General features: G+C 42.8%; 4 protein-coding genes across 4 annotated transcripts; all 4 read left to right on the top strand.

The window, feature by feature from the left end:
- Positions 1-379: 379 nt before the first annotated feature.
- LOC306745936 (protocadherin beta-16-like) lies at positions 380-2,865 on the top strand (the record flags this gene model as incomplete). Its single annotated transcript, XM_079228802.1, has 2 exons — positions 380-2,785; positions 2,830-2,865. The coding sequence occupies 2 exons, from the start codon at positions 380-382 to the stop codon at positions 2,863-2,865; spliced, it is 2,442 nt and encodes an 813-aa protein (XP_079084928.1).
- A 546-nt stretch (positions 2,866-3,411) lies between these two features.
- Positions 3,412-13,993, top strand: LOC306745935 (uncharacterized protein; the record flags this gene model as incomplete). Its single annotated transcript, XM_079228801.1, has 2 exons — positions 3,412-5,796; positions 11,573-13,993. 2 exons carry the CDS (start codon positions 3,412-3,414, stop codon positions 13,991-13,993), a joined length of 4,806 nt encoding a protein of 1,601 aa, XP_079084927.1.
- LOC306745582 (protocadherin beta-16-like) lies at positions 8,482-10,896 on the top strand (the record flags this gene model as incomplete). Its single annotated transcript, XM_079228398.1, has 1 exon — positions 8,482-10,896. The coding sequence occupies one exon, from the start codon at positions 8,482-8,484 to the stop codon at positions 10,894-10,896; it is 2,415 nt and encodes an 804-aa protein (XP_079084524.1).
- Positions 13,994-14,663: 670 nt separating the features above from the next.
- On the top strand, positions 14,664-17,078 carry LOC306745592 (protocadherin gamma-A2-like; the record flags this gene model as incomplete). The annotated part of the gene is made up of 1 exon (XM_079228409.1): positions 14,664-17,078. Exon 1 carries the CDS (start codon positions 14,682-14,684, stop codon positions 17,076-17,078), a length of 2,397 nt encoding a protein of 798 aa, XP_079084535.1. The 5' UTR covers positions 14,664-14,681.
- Positions 17,079-17,093: the final 15 nt, after the last annotated feature.

The following is a 17,093-nucleotide window of genomic DNA, read 5'->3' as shown; positions in this document are numbered from 1 at the left end:
TGTGTGTGTGTGTGTGTGTGTGTGTGTGTGTGTGTGTGTGTGTGTGTGTGTGTTATGCTAGGACCCCCTAATGTACAGTCTTCTGCAGTTTCGTGTTCTGTACTCTTAGGGACGCTGTTGGCTTGTGTGTGGTAGTTCCACTGCAGATTTTAACAGCACCTCCCAGATCATTTGTATTTGTGAGAAGCAAGGCCGACACAATGGACAGTGCGAGTTACCGGGAACACTGCATACGGGCAAAGACATTGGACATATATTGAACGACAGTTTCTGTTGATGGTTCTTCCTTCTTAATCATCCAGTGATTGGAATATAGCTGTCTCATATACGGATTTTTATTTTCTGATTCGTTGTGATGCTATAATCGTTGAACGAAACAATGAGACGGCAAGTACTATTGTGTTTCTCCATGCTGTTTCTATGTCCCGTGCTCGGGCAAGTTAGCTATTCTATTCCAGAGGAAATGTCAAAAGGCTCGTTGATTGGCAACATAGCACACGATTTAGGTTTAGATTTAAAACGTTTGAAAACAGGAAAAGCTCGCTTGCATGTTGGAAATGGCGCTGAATACATCGAGTTGAATAAAGAAAAGGGTCTCCTTCTCATCAAAGACAAAATGGACAGAGAGGCATTATGCAAGCAAACGACTCCTTGTGCTTTACATTTTCAAATCATTTTGGAAAACCCCATCGAGTTCTTTCGCGTTACGGTAGAAATAACAGACATAAACGACAACGCCCCAATATTTAAAATGAATAATATGATATTTGAGATTAGCGAATCGGCTGTCAGTGGGTCCAAATTTGTATTAGAGAAAGCAATAGATTATGACGTCGGTATAAACGGGCTCAAGAGCTATTCCCTTAATCCAACAGATAATTTCGTTTTAAAACTCAACGCCAATGCAGGTGGAGAAAAGGAGGTAGAGATGGTCTTGGAAAAACCTCTCGATCGCGAGAAAAAAGAGCAACTGACTTTAACACTAACAGCCGTCGACGGAGGAGAACCTCAGCTGTCAGGGACAGTGCAAATCCATGTCACTGTCTTAGATGTGAATGACAATGCTCCGGTGTTTACGCAGTCAACTTATAAAGCAAATTTAATGGAAAACTCCCAGAAGGGAACTTCATTAATGACTGTAACCGCCACTGATATAGATCAAGGCACAAATGGTTTCGTAACGTACTCCATTACCAGTAACACTGAGGGGATTTTGGATTTATTTGAAATACATGGAACAAATGGTGAAGTACGTTTGATTGGCAAAATAGATTATGAAATATCAAAACATTATCAGTTAGATGTTAAAGCAAGAGATCAAGGGGGGCTCACTGATTCGTGCAAAATACTATTTGACATTATCGATGTGAATGACAATATTCCCAAAATTGATTTAATGTCAACAACACAATCTATTCCGGAAGATTCCACATTTCAAACAGTTGTTGCTGTTATGAATGTGCATGATGCGGACTCGGATAAAAACGGAGAAGTTAAATGTTTTTTGAGTGACAGTTTTACTTTTATCATTGAAAATACATCGACCGGTTTCTATAGCATACGGACAAACAGTGAATTAGACCGAGAGATCGCTTCTCAGTATAATATAACGGTGACCTGCTCTGATGAGGGAGTCCCCTCCCTCTCCAGCAGCGTCACTCTCACCTTACATATCTCTGACGTGAACGATAACGCGCCTGTCTTTGAGAGGAGCTCATATGATGCCTACATTGTAGAGAACAACACACCAGGTCTCTCTATATTCACAGTGAAAGCCAGAGACGCTGACTGGAACCAGAACGCCCGTGTTTCCTACATACTGGAGGACTCCTCTGTTAACGGAGTGCCAGTCTCCTCATATGTGTCCGTTAGTGCTGATGGTGGAGTCATCCATGCAGTGCGCTCTTTTGACTACGAGCAAATCAAAGATTTCCACTTCCAAGTCAAAGCGCAGGATGGAGGCTCTCCTCCACTCAGTAGCAACGTGTCTGTGAAAGTACTGATCCAGGACCAGAACGACAACCCTCCTCAGGTGCTGTACCCAGTCCAGACTGGTGGCTCTCTGGTGGCTGAACTGGTGCCTCGTTCAGCAGATGTGGGCTATCTGGTCACTAAAGTGGTGGCTGTGGATGTGGACTCTGGACAGAATGCCTGGCTCTCCTATAAACTGCAGAAAGCCACAGACAGGGCGCTGTTTGAAGTGGGCTTACAGAATGGAGAAATAAGAACTATCCGCCAAGTCACTGATAAAGATGCTGTGAAACAAAGACTGACTGTTATCGTGGAGGACAACGGGCAGCCCTCTCGTTCAGCTACAGTCATTGTTAACGTGGCGGTGGCGGACAGCTTCCCTGAAGTGCTGTCTGAGTTCACTGACTTTACACAAGACAAGGAGTACAATGACAACCTGACTTTCTACTTAGTGCTGGCTTTGGCTGTCGTGTCCTTCCTCTTCATCTCGTGTTTAGTGGTTATTATATCAGTGAAGATCTACAGGTGGAGACAGTCTCGCGTCACGTATCACTCCAATCTCCCTGTGATTCCGTATTATCCACCACGTTACTCAGACACTTTGGGGACAGGGACTCTCCAACACGTGTACAACTACGAGGTGTGCAGGACGACTGACTCCAGAAAGAGTGACTGTAAGTTCGGCGGAGTCGGTAGTCAGAACGTGCTGATAATGGACCCCAGTTCTACAGGGACGATGCAGCGGATACAGAGTGAGAAGAGCATCCTGGATGAGCCAGACTCTCCTCTAGAGGTTAGACTCCCCCTCTTTTGTGTATTGCAAAACTGCATGTTAAGCTATGTGTCTGATTGTTGCAGCATTCCAGCACCTTGGACAGCGGCCGTACAATGTAACCCACTTGCACTTTTCGCTCTTTCTCTCTCTCTTTTTTTCTCTCTCTCTCTCTCTCTCTCTCTCTCTCTCTCTCTCTTTCTCTCTCTCTCTCTCTCTCATTGTGTGTCATGTAGTCGTATTCATGTGTGTTCAGTTGCCTGTGTGTTAGATTTGTTTGTAGTTCGGTTCATTTTAGATTGATGTTTTTAAAGTAATTTTATTGTACCTGTAATGCATTCAATGCATATTCTGAAATAATTCCAACTGGTAATGGTCTTGCAATATCACAAGCTGTACTCCAAGGGCCGCTGTTGGTTAACGTGTTGAAGCTCTGGACAGGATTTGAGGCAGATCCTCACACGTTATGTCGTTATTTAAAAGAAAGAAAAGGGGAGAAAGCACTCAAAACGGACATTGCCTCTGAGATGGACACGCAGAACGGATAGATTCTCCTGCATAATTCATGGATTTACTCGATATTATTTTATCAATTAATTGTCACATGGATGTATTTTTCTTGTGAAACCGAGTGTAACACCCTTTTTGTGTAGCAAACGGATAGAACAATGGGACGGCACGTATTGCTTTTCATCTCGATCTTCTCGCTCGGTTCAGTTCTCGGTCAGGTCAGCTACTCTATTCCGGAGGAAATGGCGAAGGGTTCTGTCGTGGGCAACATAGCACGGGATTTAGGTTTGGATGTGAAAAGACTGAAGTCAGGTAAAGCCCGTATATTTACGGGCGACAGCGCAGAATACATCGAGCTGAGTGGGGACAGAGGAGTCCTCCTCGTGAAAGAGAGAATCGACAGAGAGTCGCTCTGCAGACAGACTACGCCTTGTGCTTTGCATTTGCAGATTATTCTAGAAAACCCAATGGAGCTTTTTCGAATAACAGTAGAGATAACCGATATCAACGATAACAGTCCCAGTTTTAAAAATGACGAAAAACGTTTTGAAATTAGCGAATCCGCAGTTACAGGATCTAAATTTGTCTTGGAAAAAGCGATTGATGCAGACATTGGCTTAAATGGACTGAAAAATTACAGTTTGAAACCTACTAATAATTTTTTATTGAACATACAAAGTCATGCAGATGGAATTAAAAAGGTTGAAATGGTATTGCACAAGCCGTTAGATCGAGAGAAAGAAGAACACATCTCATTGTTGTTGACAGCTGTAGATGGAGGAGATCCTCAGATGTCCGGTACAGTAAAGATTTATGTGACTGTGCTCGATGCAAACGACAATGCTCCTGTGTTCATGCAGTCGCTTTACAAGGCAGCCATGTCCGAAAATTCTCCGAAGGGAACAACCTTGATTACAGTGAGTGCTTCTGATGCAGACAAAGGCACACATGGGGACGTTTCTTATTCAGTATCGACGGACAGTGAATCTGATATATTTACAATAAATGAAAACGGTGAGGTAATATTAGTTGGTGAAGTTGACTTTGAAAGAGCTAAGTACTACCGAATTGATATCGAAGCTCAAGACAGTGGTGGTCTTTCTGATTCCAGTAAGATTATTGTTGATATTATTGATATTAATGATAATACGCCTGTAATCAGTATACTTTCCAAGTCTGATTCAATCCCAGAAGACTCTCCCCAAAATACGATTATAGTTATGTTCAGTGTCCTTGACCCAGATTCAAGTAACAATGGTCAAGTGAACTGCAGAATAAATGGCAACATACCATTTACTATTACTTCTTCGAATGATTTCTACAGTTTAGTGACAGACAGTGAGTTAGACAGAGAGACAGCCTCTCAGTATAATATAACGGTGACCTGCTCTGATGAGGGAGTCCCCTCCCTCTCCAGCAGCGTCACTCTCACCTTACAGATCTCTGATGTGAACGATAACGCGCCTGTCTTTGAGAGGAGCTCGTATGAGGCCTACATTGTAGAGAACAACACACCAGGTCTCTCTATATTCACAGTGAAAGCCAGAGACGCTGACTGGAACCAGAACGCCCGTGTTTCTTACATACTGGAGGACTCCTCTGTTAACGGAGTGCCAGTCTCCTCATATGTGTCCGTTAGTGCTGATGGTGGAGTCATCCATGCAGTGCGCTCTTTTGACTATGAGCAGATCAAAGATTTCCACTTCCGCGTCAAAGCGCAAGATGGAGGCTCTCCTCCACTCAGTAGCAACGTGACTGTGAAAGTACTGATCCAGGACCAGAACGACAACCCTCCTCAGGTGCTGTACCCAGTCCAGACTGGTGGCTCTCTGGTGGCTGAACTGGTGCCTCGTTCAGCAGATGTGGGCTATCTGGTCACTAAAGTGGTGGCTGTGGATGTGGACTCTGGACAGAATGCCTGGCTCTCCTATAAACTGCAGAAAGCCACAGACAGGGCGCTGTTTGAAGTGGGCTTACAGAATGGAGAAATAAGAACTATCCGCCAAGTCACTGATAAAGATGCTGTGAAACAAAGACTGACTGTTATCGTGGAGGACAACGGGCAGCCCTCTCGTTCAGCTACAGTCATTGTTAACGTGGCGGTGGCGGACAGCTTCCCTGAAGTGCTGTCTGAGTTCACTGACTTTACACAAGACAAGGAGTACAATGACAACCTGACTTTCTACTTAGTGCTGGCTTTGGCTGTAGTGTCCTTCCTCTTCATCACGTGTTTAGTGGTTATTATATCAGTGAAGATCTACAGGTGGAGACAGTCTCGCGTCATGTATCACTCCAACCTCCCTGTGATTCCGTATTATCCACCACGTTACTCAGACACTTTGGGGACAGGGACTCTCCAACACGTGTACAACTACGAGGTGTGCAGGACGACTGACTCCAGAAAGAGTGACTGTAAATTCGGCGGAGTCGGTAGTCAGAACGTGCTGATAATGGACCCCAGTTCTACAGGGACGATGCAGCGGATACAGAGTGAGAAGAGCATCCTGGATGAACCAGACTCTCCTCTAGAGGTGAGGCTTTCCGCATATAGCAATAACATACGCTTTTCGGAGCAAAAAAAAAACTGTTCATTGATTCAGATCATTTGGTTCAGTGTGCTGTAATACATGATTTCAGCACCACAGACAGAGCTTGACGAATGATTGTACCTCTTTGAAAGCTCAGAATCATAACCAATGAATTTATGCTTTCTACAATTGCCACTTTTTCATCCTCACAGCCTATCGTCATTGATTTTTCATATTTACACCTTTAACTTAAGGTTGTAATTGTTTTTTAATAGCTGTAAGTTGTTGTCTTTGGAGAAAAATTCTGCATTATTTATGTTTAGGCTCTTTTTAACTTAAACCGTATACGTTTAAAGTTAATCACTAGGTGTGGACACTCCATGAACACCTTGGATTAGATACTAAAAGAGTATCAATTCACGCCAAAGATAAAAGGTATTGCAGTTGCATTTTAGCTTTTTGCATCATTTTACAGTATCAGCTTTGTTTGGTGACGAGGTTGTTCACTATCTGTAGTAAACATTTAATAGGATATTTTAAAAAACAGCATTTAGAATTTATAGATTGCTAGATACAACTCTTTTTACTTGCGAAACACTCATTATTATGCTGAGAATTTGAGTAGTTGTTTGAATATGGTGTTAGAGTGCATATAAATGATGTGACATGTTCACACAATCAGTGTGCATTCACTTCTTACATTTGTTCCTACCGACTTATTACAATATCTCCCTAAATTTCTGATTACATATGTGCAATATATATGTTTCCCTAGCTAAGACAATGCCTTCTTCAAGTCTGCAATTGTTATTTGGTTTTCAAGCATAACTAAATTGTAGCCACTAAGTAACAGACACATAATGTGCAAATGAGTCAACTGTAATTTTTTCAGGGAACAGATTATAATGAGCCAACAATTTGGAAGTTGGTTTATAGCAACAATGGATTCTGCCTATGTTCATATTATTGTGCATTAAGCACCAGTATCATGGAGAGCACTAGGGACACTACAAAAGGCACATCAGTGAAGCATTATGTCCTATTACTCCAAAACACATATTTGCAGTGTCCCTTTTCTGAAGAGTCTGTGAATGTACATTTTTATTGGTTCTTTCAATTATTGTACGTTCTTTATATGTCCTTAAATCCCATTATGTATTACTGTTGGTACAGATTGGGTAACACTTCTCTGTATTTTGTTCGTTATATAGTCAAGCACACTTTTAAATAGTGTGGGAAACATTACATGTGAGTGTTAAAGTTACCAATCTCAAACATTGGGAGATCCACTGATTCTCTAAAAGAGTTACTAACACTGTCTGCAATGAGCTGTGCATTGTGCTTGTTATTACCACCAGAAACACGGTCTGGACTTGCATGAGCTTGAACTGGCTCTACTTGTTGAGGAAAATATCATAGTTAACAACACATCCTCCACCAGCATCTTTTCAGTGCATCTTATCAGCATTTTCCACCTCTTGTTGAGTCTATTTGTTATCAGGAAAGACAAACCCACGGCAATAGCTTTAAAGCTTTCTTGTGCAATCTGATCTGTTGATAGTCCATAGCTGTCCTGCTGTATGTAAATGTCTCAGTCGAACAAAATAAGTCACTCTGTTTTAGTTCCTGCTCCAACTTTATTCAAATATGTGCTTTAAGGAGATATTGCCATTGGAAGTAAACAAATAGTTGTGAATGTCGACTAATACGTTATTTTGTATCTAAGTTAACAGAGAGTAAATAGAAAATATTCAGTAAATGGTTACAGATTGTCAGTTTATGTCAAGGTCATCCCATTGGTGGATACACATCAAATAGAAAATAAGAGAGTATCCATGCTCCGGTGCATATATGGTGACGAATTACCTTGTGCTCCACCTGTTAGCTAAAAACAAATTCAAGCGAACATTGTTTAGTTGCATAATATATCAGCTTCGTCCTGGTCATACCTGACAAGACTGTGGAGGGAAAGTTCCAGCTGGAAAATAGGTTTTGTAAGCTGCTGAGGGATAGCCAATCCTGTTTCTTCCCAGTCCCAGCATCACAAAAGGCCAATTAAAGATAATATACATAGTTTTATAAGGTTTGATGGTAGGCCCTTTCTCAAATGTATTTGTAAGGCAATAATTACTCCAGTATACAATTATATGATCCTCTATTTAAAAGGGACTATTAAATTAAGTTATCATTGATTTGGCAGATACTATTTTAACAGTTTCTGAGCGACTCCACCCTTATATGTTTTTGTTCTAAAACAAACATTAAAGTCTTGATTGAAGAAACAATAACAACTGAGCTCCCATATTTACATGAAGTTTAAATGAGCAGTTCACTTTTTTTTTTCAAAAGGCATGGCTTGATTTTCTTTGTATTGACTTAAAGTCGTGTTTATTTTGTCATATTGAACATCCTGCATAGTGCAGTTTTCTGCAGTGCAAGTGTTTGGACTCTCAGGGCCGCTGTTGACCAATGTAGAGCGCAGCTTCATCATTTGTTTCATTAAACAGAGGAAGAGACACCCATACTGCACACAAGCTCCGATGCAGACACCGGGAGATATCTGCGCTGCGGTTCATGTATTTTTGATTCAAGGAGCATGAAGATAATTCATCCTCATTTGGAACCCTTTGTAATAGATGACCCTTAACGCTTTGGGACTACTTTTTTTTTTTACGTCGACAGTATTTTGTCGAGTTTAAAATGTCGGACAGAACAATGAGACGGCAAGTACTGTTGGTTATCTCGCTTTTTTCGCTGTGCTCAGTGTTCGGGCAGGTCACATACTCCATTCCCGAGGAAATGACAAAAGGCTCTCTAGTTGGTAACATAGCGCAGGATTTAGGCTTGGACGTGAAAAGACTGAAGGCAGGTAACGCTCGCATATATACAGGGGACAATGCCGATTTCATCGCGCTGAATAAAGAGAGAGGAGTCCTGCTTGTGAAAGAGAGGATCGACAGAGAGGCGCTCTGTGGACAGACAACACCTTGCGCTTTGCATCTTCAAATAACGCTGGAAGACCCGATTGAATTCTTTACTGTTACTGTCGAAATTAATGACATTAACGATAATGCACCCAGCTTCAAAAAGGATGAGATGAAATTTAGGATTAGTGAGTCGGCTGTTATCGGAGCAAAATTTGTGCTAGAAAGGGCTATGGATCTGGATGTTGGTGTGAACGGATTGCAGGGTTATTCGCTAAAACCGACAGACAATTTCCATCTGAAGCTCCAAAATCAGCAAGACGGGAGTAAAAAGGTGGAGATGGTTTTGCAAAAACATCTAGACAGAGAGGCTCAAGACCACCTCTCTTTAACGCTCACAGCTACCGATGGTGGAGATCCTCAGCTGTCGGGAACAATGCGAGTAGAAATTTCCGTGCTGGACGCCAATGACAATGCCCCAGTATTTACGCAGGAAATATATAAGGTTACTATAATGGAGACTGCTCTGAAGAACACACTTTTGTGTACCGTTAGTGCTGTAGATGCAGATCAAGGGTCAAATGGAAAGGTGTCATATTCTATAACCAACACGTTGGATGATGTCCCTGTAATGTTTCAAATCGACGAAGAAAATGGCGTGGTAGCTTTATCTGGGAACCTGGATTATGAAAAGGCACAACACTATGAAATACACGTCCAAGCTAGTGATGATGGAGGACTCACAGATTCGTGTAAGATTATTGTTGAAGTGTCTGATACGAACGATAATCATCCATCTATTAATATTATGTCTAAAACTAATTCAATATCAGAGAACTCTAAGCAAGGGACTGTGGTTACTATTTTTAACGTTGAAGATCCTGATTCTGGAGATAATGGCAAAGTTGCATGTAAAATCGAAGAACACATTCCTTTCATGATGAAAACAACGTCAAAAAAATTCTTTAGCCTAGTAACCGACAGTGAATTAGACAGAGAGAGATGCTCTGAGTATAATATAACGGTGACTTGCTCTGATGAGGGAGTCCCCTCCCTCTCCAGCAGAGTCACTCTCACCTTACAGATCTCTGATGTGAACGATAACGCGCCTGTCTTTGAGAGGAGCTCATATGAGGCCTACATTGTAGAGAACAACACACCAGGTCTCTCTATATTCACAGTGAAAGCCAGAGACGCTGACTGGAACCAGAACGCCCGTGTTTCTTACATACTGGAGGATTCCTCTGTTAACGGAGTGCCAGTCTCCTCATTTGTGTCCGTTAGTGCTGATAGTGGAGTCATCCATGCAGTGCGCTCTTTTGACTACGAGCAGATCAAAGATTTCCACTTCCGCGTCAAAGCGCAAGATGGAGGTTCTCCTCCACTCAGTAGCAACGTGACTGTGAAAGTACTGATCCAGGACCAGAACGACAACCCTCCTCAGGTGCTGTACCCAGTCCAGACTGGTGGCTCTCTGGTGGCTGAACTGGTGCCTCGTTCAGCAGATGTGGGCTATCTGGTCACTAAAGTGGTGGCTGTGGATGTGGACTCTGGACAGAATGCCTGGCTCTCCTATAAACTGCAGAAAGCCACAGACAGGGCGCTGTTTGAAGTGGGCTTACAGAATGGAGAAATAAGAACTATCCGCCAAGTCACTGATAAAGATGCTGTGAAACAAAGACTGACTGTTATCGTGGAGGACAACGGGCAGCCCTCTCGTTCAGCTACAGTCATTGTTAACGTGGCGGTGGCGGACAGCTTCCCGGAAGTGCTGTCTGAGTTCACTGACTTTACACAAGACAAGGAGTACAATGACAACCTGACTTTCTACTTAGTGCTGGCTTTGGCTGTCGTGTCCTTCCTCTTCATCACGTGTTTAGTGGTTATTATATCAGTGAAGATCTACAGGTGGAGACAGTCTCGCGTCACGTATCACTCCAACCTCCCTGTGATTCCGTATTATCCACCACGTTACTCAGACACTTTGGGGACAGGGACTCTCCAACACGTGTACAATTACGAGGTGTGCAGGACGACTGACTCCAGAAAGAGTGACTGTAAGTTCGGCGGAGTCGGTAGTCAGAACGTGCTGATAATGGACCCCAGTTCTACAGGGACGATGCAGCGGATACAGAGTGAGAAGAGCATCCTGGATGAACCAGACTCTCCTCTAGAGGTTGGAAAACTTTAATAATGATAATGTGTAATTTGAATGCAAATTGAAGTTATTGTCCTGGTAGTCAATGCAACTGCTTTCCGTTGTAATCTGAATATAAATACTTGAGAAGTTTAAATATGTCCACAGCATTCATATTCAGAACCATGGACAGTGACACGTAACGCTGCTACCAAAAGTGAACACTCCATGTTTTTCTTTTTTTTTCTTTTTCTGTTTAGCTTCACACCGCCTATTCATATCTAAAACAACGTATTTGTATTCACATCATTCAAACATCTAACTACATTATTTGAACACAATAGTGGCGAATATATTGTGTGACAGAAATATCCCAAGATAATGACATGTATTCGTTCAGTGTAATTCCTCTTGACTACCAATGATTTTTGCACTGAACCAGTTCTCTCTATTGTAATCTGTATTTTCAACTCAAAGGGTCGCTGTTGGCAAGCGTGTTGCGATGTAACTAGAAGATATTTTGTTCCTGTCTGTGTCCTGCCCCTTCGTTTATATTCAGCGGACATAATCGGAGAAAGACAGAATACACAGTCCGCGCTCATAAGAAACCATGCGAGGGATTGTACAACTGGATATTTAGTTTTGCTTCTTACACTTGGAGTATGGACCATTTTTAGTTTTCTACCTTCACATCGACTGCTTTGGTAATGCTTTTGATTTAACGGTGCAGGAAACCACTACGGGGAGAACAATGAGACGGCAAGTACTGTTGTTTCTCTCGGTGCTCGGTCTCGGCTGCGTGCTCGGGCAGGTCAGCTATTCCGTTCCCGAAGAAATGGCGAAAGGCTCTGTTGTTGGAAACATAGCGCATGATTTAGGGTTAGATCTTAAAAGGCTGAAATCAGGTAAAGCTCGTGTCTACACGGGAGGCAGCGTAGAATACATCGGGCTGAATAAAGAGAGGGGAGTCCTTTTTATCCACGAGAGGATAGACAGAGAGGCGTTATGTGGAGAGAAGACGCCTTGTGCTTTACATTTCCAGTTGATTCTGGAAAATCCAATGGAACTGTTTCGTGTAACAGTAGAGATCACCGACATAAACGATAATACCCCCACTTTCACAAATGCAGACAAACGATTTGAAATCAGCGAGTCTGCTGTGATTGGATCGAAATTTGTATTAGAGAAAGCCATCGATTCTGATATTGGGATTAATGGTTTACAACAATACTCACTTGCTTCGACTGATAATTTTGTATTAAAACTCGAAAATCAGGCAGATGGCACTAAAAAAGTCGAAATGGTTCTTCAGAAGCCTCTTGATCGTGAAAAGCAGGAACACATTTCGCTGTTGTTAACTGCTGTAGATGGAGGAGAGCCGCAGATGTCAGGGACATTGCGGGTATTTGTCAATGTATTAGATGCAAATGACAACGCACCTACATTCGCTAAACCTCTGTATAGAGCAAAAATACTAGAAAACTCTCCCAAAGGCACCAGCGTAACGACTGTAAGTGCATCTGATAAAGACATAGGCATGTACGGAGAAGTGTCATATTTAATATCTACCAGCAAACGTCTTTTATCTGAACTGTTTAATATCAATTCGAAAACTGGTGAAATAATTCTAGTCGGTGAAATAGATTATGAAAAGGCAAAAATGTATCAAATCGATATAGAAGTTGTAGACAGCGGGGGACTCTCTGATTCAACGAAAGTAATAGTTGATGTTGTTGATATAAATGACAATAATCCTCATATTAACATTGTTTCTAAATCTGAGTCCATATTAGAGGACTCACCTTCAAATACAGTTATTGCTATGTTAAGTGTAAATGATCCAGATTCAGAGAATAATGGAGATGTAGAGTGTAATATAGACGGTGATATTCCTTTCAAAATACAAACTACATCAAATGGATTTTATTCTTTAGTTACAGAGGTCGATTTGGACAGAGAGATCGCTTCTCAGTATAATATAACGGTGACCTGCTCTGATGAGGGAGTCCCCTCCCTCTCCAGCAGCGTCACTCTCACCTTACATATCTCTGATGTGAATGATAACGCACCTGTCTTTGAGAGGAGCTCATATGAGGCCTACATTGTAGAGAACAACACACCAGGTCTCTCTATATTCACAGTGAAAGCCAGAGACGCTGACTGGAACCAGAACGCCCGTGTTTCTTACATACTGGAGGACTCCTCTGTTAACGGAGTGCCAGTCTCCTCATATGTGTCCGTTAGTGCTAATAGTGGAGTCATCCATGCAGTGCGCTCTTTTGACTACGAGCAGATCAAAGATTTCCACTTCCGCGTCAAAGCGCAGGATGGAGGCTCTCCTCCACTCAGCAGCAACGTGACTGTGAAAGTACTGATCCAGGACCAGAACGACAACCCTCCTCAGGTGCTGTACCCAGTCCAGACTGGAGGCTCTGTGGTGGCTGAACTGGTGCCTCGTTCAGCAGATGTGGGCTATCTGGTCACTAAAGTGGTGGCTGTGGATGTGGACTCTGGACAGAATGCCTGGCTCTCCTATAAACTGCAGAAAGCCACAGACAGGGCGCTGTTTGAAGTGGGCTTACAGAATGGAGAAATAAGAACTATCCGCCAAGTCACTGATAAAGATGCTGTGAAACAAAGACTGACTGTTATCGTGGAGGACAACGGGCAGCCCTCTCGTTCAGCTACAGTCATTGTTAACGTGGCGGTGGCGGACAGCTTCCCGGAAGTGCTGTCTGAGTTCACTGACTTTACACAAGACAAGGAGTACAATGACAATCTGACTTTCTACTTAGTGCTGGCTTTGGCTGTCGTGTCCTTCCTCTTCATCACGTGTTTGGTGGTTATTATATCAGTGAAGATCTACAGGTGGAGACAGTCTCGCGTCACGTATCACTCCAATCTCCCTGTGATTCCGTATTATCCACCACGTTACTCAGACACTTTGGGGACAGGGACTCTCCAACACGTGTACAACTACGAGGTGTGCAGGACGACTGACTCCAGAAAGAGTGACTGTAAATTCGGCGGAGTCGGTAGTCAGAACGTGCTGATAATGGACCCCAGTTCTACAGGGACGATGCAGCGGATACAGAGTGAGAAGAGCATCCTGGATGAACCAGACTCTCCTCTAGAGGTTGGAAAACTTTAATAATCATAATGTGTCATTTGAATGCAAATTGAAGTTATTGTCCTGGTAGTCAATGCAACTGCTTTCCGTTGTAATCTGAATATAAATACTTGAGAAGTGTAAGTATTGTCACAGCATTCAGAACCATGGACAGTTACACGTAACGCTGCTTCCAAAAGTGAACACACTAATGTGTTATAGGTTTTTTCTTTTCGTTTTGGCTTCTAACTCACTATTCATGTATATAACAAAAAACATTGTTTGTATTCACAGCATTCAAACATTTAATTACATCATTTGAACACGATAGTAGCAAATATATTGTATGACATACACATATCCCAAGATAATGGCATTTATTCTCTTATTGTAATTCCTTCTTATTACCACTGAACCAGTTCTCTCTATTGTAATCTGTATTTTCAACTCAAAGGGTCGCTGTTGGCAAGCGTGTTGCGATGTAACTAGAATACATTTTGTTCCTGTCTGTGTCCTGCCCCTTCGTTTATATTCAGCGGACATAATCGGAGAAAGACAGAATACACAGTCCGCGCTCATAAGAAACCATGCGAGGGATTGTACAACTGGATATTTAATTTTGATTCTTACACTTGGAGTGTACACCATTTTTTTTGTTTTCTACCTTCACATCGACTGCTTTGGTATTGCTTTTGATTAAACGGTGCAGGAAACCACTGCGGGGAGAACAATGAGACGGCAAGTACTGTTGTTTCTCTCGGTGCTCGGTCTCGGCTGCGTGCTCGGGCAGGTCAGCTATTCCGTTCCCGAAGAAATGGCGAAAGGCTCTGTTGTTGGAAACATAGCGCATGATTTAGGGTTAGATCTTAAAAGGCTGAAATCCGGTAAAGCTCGTGTCTACACGGGAGGCAGCGTAGAATACATCGGGCTGAATAAAGAGAGGGGAGTCCTTTTTATCCAAGAGAGGATAGACAGAGAGGCGTTATGTGGAGAGAAGACGCCTTGTGCTTTACATTTCCAGTTGATTCTGGAAAATCCAATGGAACTGTTTCGTGTAACAGTAGAGATCACCGACATAAACGATAATACCCCCACTTTTACAAATGCAGACAAACGATTTGAAATCAGCGAGTCTGCTGTGATTGGATCGAAATTCATTTTAGAGAAAGCCATCGATTCCGATATTGGGATTAATGGTTTGCAACAATACTCACTCGGTCCTACTGATAACTTTGTATTAAAATCTGAAAAGCCGGCAGGCGGAAGTAACAAAGTCGAGATGGTTTTACAGAAGCCTCTCGATAGAGAAAAGCAGGAACACATCACACTGTTGTTAACTGCTATAGATGGAGGAGAGCCGCAGATGTCAGGGACAATGCGCATATTTGTAAATGTATTAGATGCAAATGACAACGCACCTACATTCGCTAAACCGCTGTATAGAGCAAAAATACTAGAAAACTCTCCCAAAGGCACCAGCGTAACGACTGTAAGTGCATCTGATAAAGACATAGGCATGTACGGAGAAGTGTCATATCTAATATCTAGCGAACGTCTTTTATCTGAACTGTTTAATATCAATTCAAAAACAGGTGCAATTATCCTTATCGGTGAAATAGATTATGAAAAGGCCAACAAATATGAAATTGATATTGAAGCAGTAGACAGCGGGGGACTCTCTGATTCTACTAAAGTAATAGTTGATGTTGTTGATATAAATGACAATAATCCTCATATTAACATTGTTTCTAAATCTGAGTCCGTATCAGAGGACTCACCTCCAAATACTGTTATAGCTATGTTAAGTGTAAATGATCCAGATTCAGAGAATAATGGAGATGTAGAGTGTAATATACACGGTGATATTCCTTTCAAAATACAAACTACATCAAATGGATTTTATACTTTAGTTACAGAGGTCGATTTGGACAGAGAGATCGCTTCTCAGTATAATATAACGGTGACCTGCTCTGATGAGGGAGTCCCCTCCCTCTCCAGCAGCGTCACTCTCACCTTACAGATCTCTGATGTGAACGATAACGCGCCTGTCTTTGAGAGGAGCTCATATGAGGCCAACATTGTAGAGAACAACACACCAGGTCTCTCTGTATTCACAGTGAAAGCCAGAGACGCTGACTGGAACCAGAACGCCCGTGTTTCTTACATACTGGAGGACTCCTCTGTTAACGGAGTGCCAGTCTCCTCATATGTGTCCGTTAGTGCTGATAGTGGAGTCATCCATGCAGTGCGCTCTTTTGACTACGAGCAGATCAAAGATTTCCACTTCCGCGTCAAAGCGCAGGATGGAGGCTCCCCTCCACTCAGTAGCAACGTGACTGTGAAAGTACTGATCCAGGACCAGAACGACAACCCTCCTCAGGTTCTGTACCCAGTCCAGACTGGTGGCTCTCTGGTGGCTGAACTGGTGCCTCGTTCAGCAGATGTGGGCTATCTGGTCACTAAAGTGGTGGCTGTGGATGTGGACTCTGGACAGAATGCCTGGCTCTCCTATAAACTGCAGAAAGCCACAGACAGGGCGCTGTTTGAAGTGGGCTTACAGAATGGAGAAATAAGAACTATCCGCCAAGTCACTGATAAAGATGCTGTGAAACAAAGACTGACTGTTATCGTGGAGGACAACGGGCAGCCCTCTCGTTCAGCTACAGTCATTGTTAACGTGGCGGTGGCGGACAGCTTCCCGGAAGTGCTGTCTGAGTTCACTGACTTTACACAAGACAAGGAGTACAATGACAACCTGACTTTCTACTTAGTGCTGGCTTTGGCTGTAGTGTCCTTCCTCTTCATCACGTGTTTAGTGGTTATTACATCAGTGAAGATCTACAGGTGGAGACAGTCTCGCCTCATGTATCACTCCAATCTCCCTGTGATTCCCTATTATCCACCACGTTACTCAGACACTTTGGGGACAGGGACTCTCCAACACGTGTACAACTACGAGGTGTGCAGGACGACTGACTCCAGAAAGAGTGACTGTAAGTTCGGCGGAGTCGGTAGTCAGAACGTGCTGATAATGGACCCCAGTTCTACAGGGACGATGCAGCGGATACAGAGTGAGAAGAGCATCCTGGATGAACCAGACTCTCCTCTAGAGGTTGGAAAACTTTAATAATTATAATGTGTC

The sequence above is a fragment of the Taurulus bubalis genome (assembly GCF_910589615.1).
Source record: "Taurulus bubalis genome assembly, chromosome: 13".
Classification (NCBI taxonomy): domain Eukaryota; kingdom Metazoa; phylum Chordata; class Actinopteri; order Perciformes; family Cottidae; genus Taurulus; species Taurulus bubalis.
This window is presented reverse-complemented; position numbering and strand designations above follow the sequence as displayed.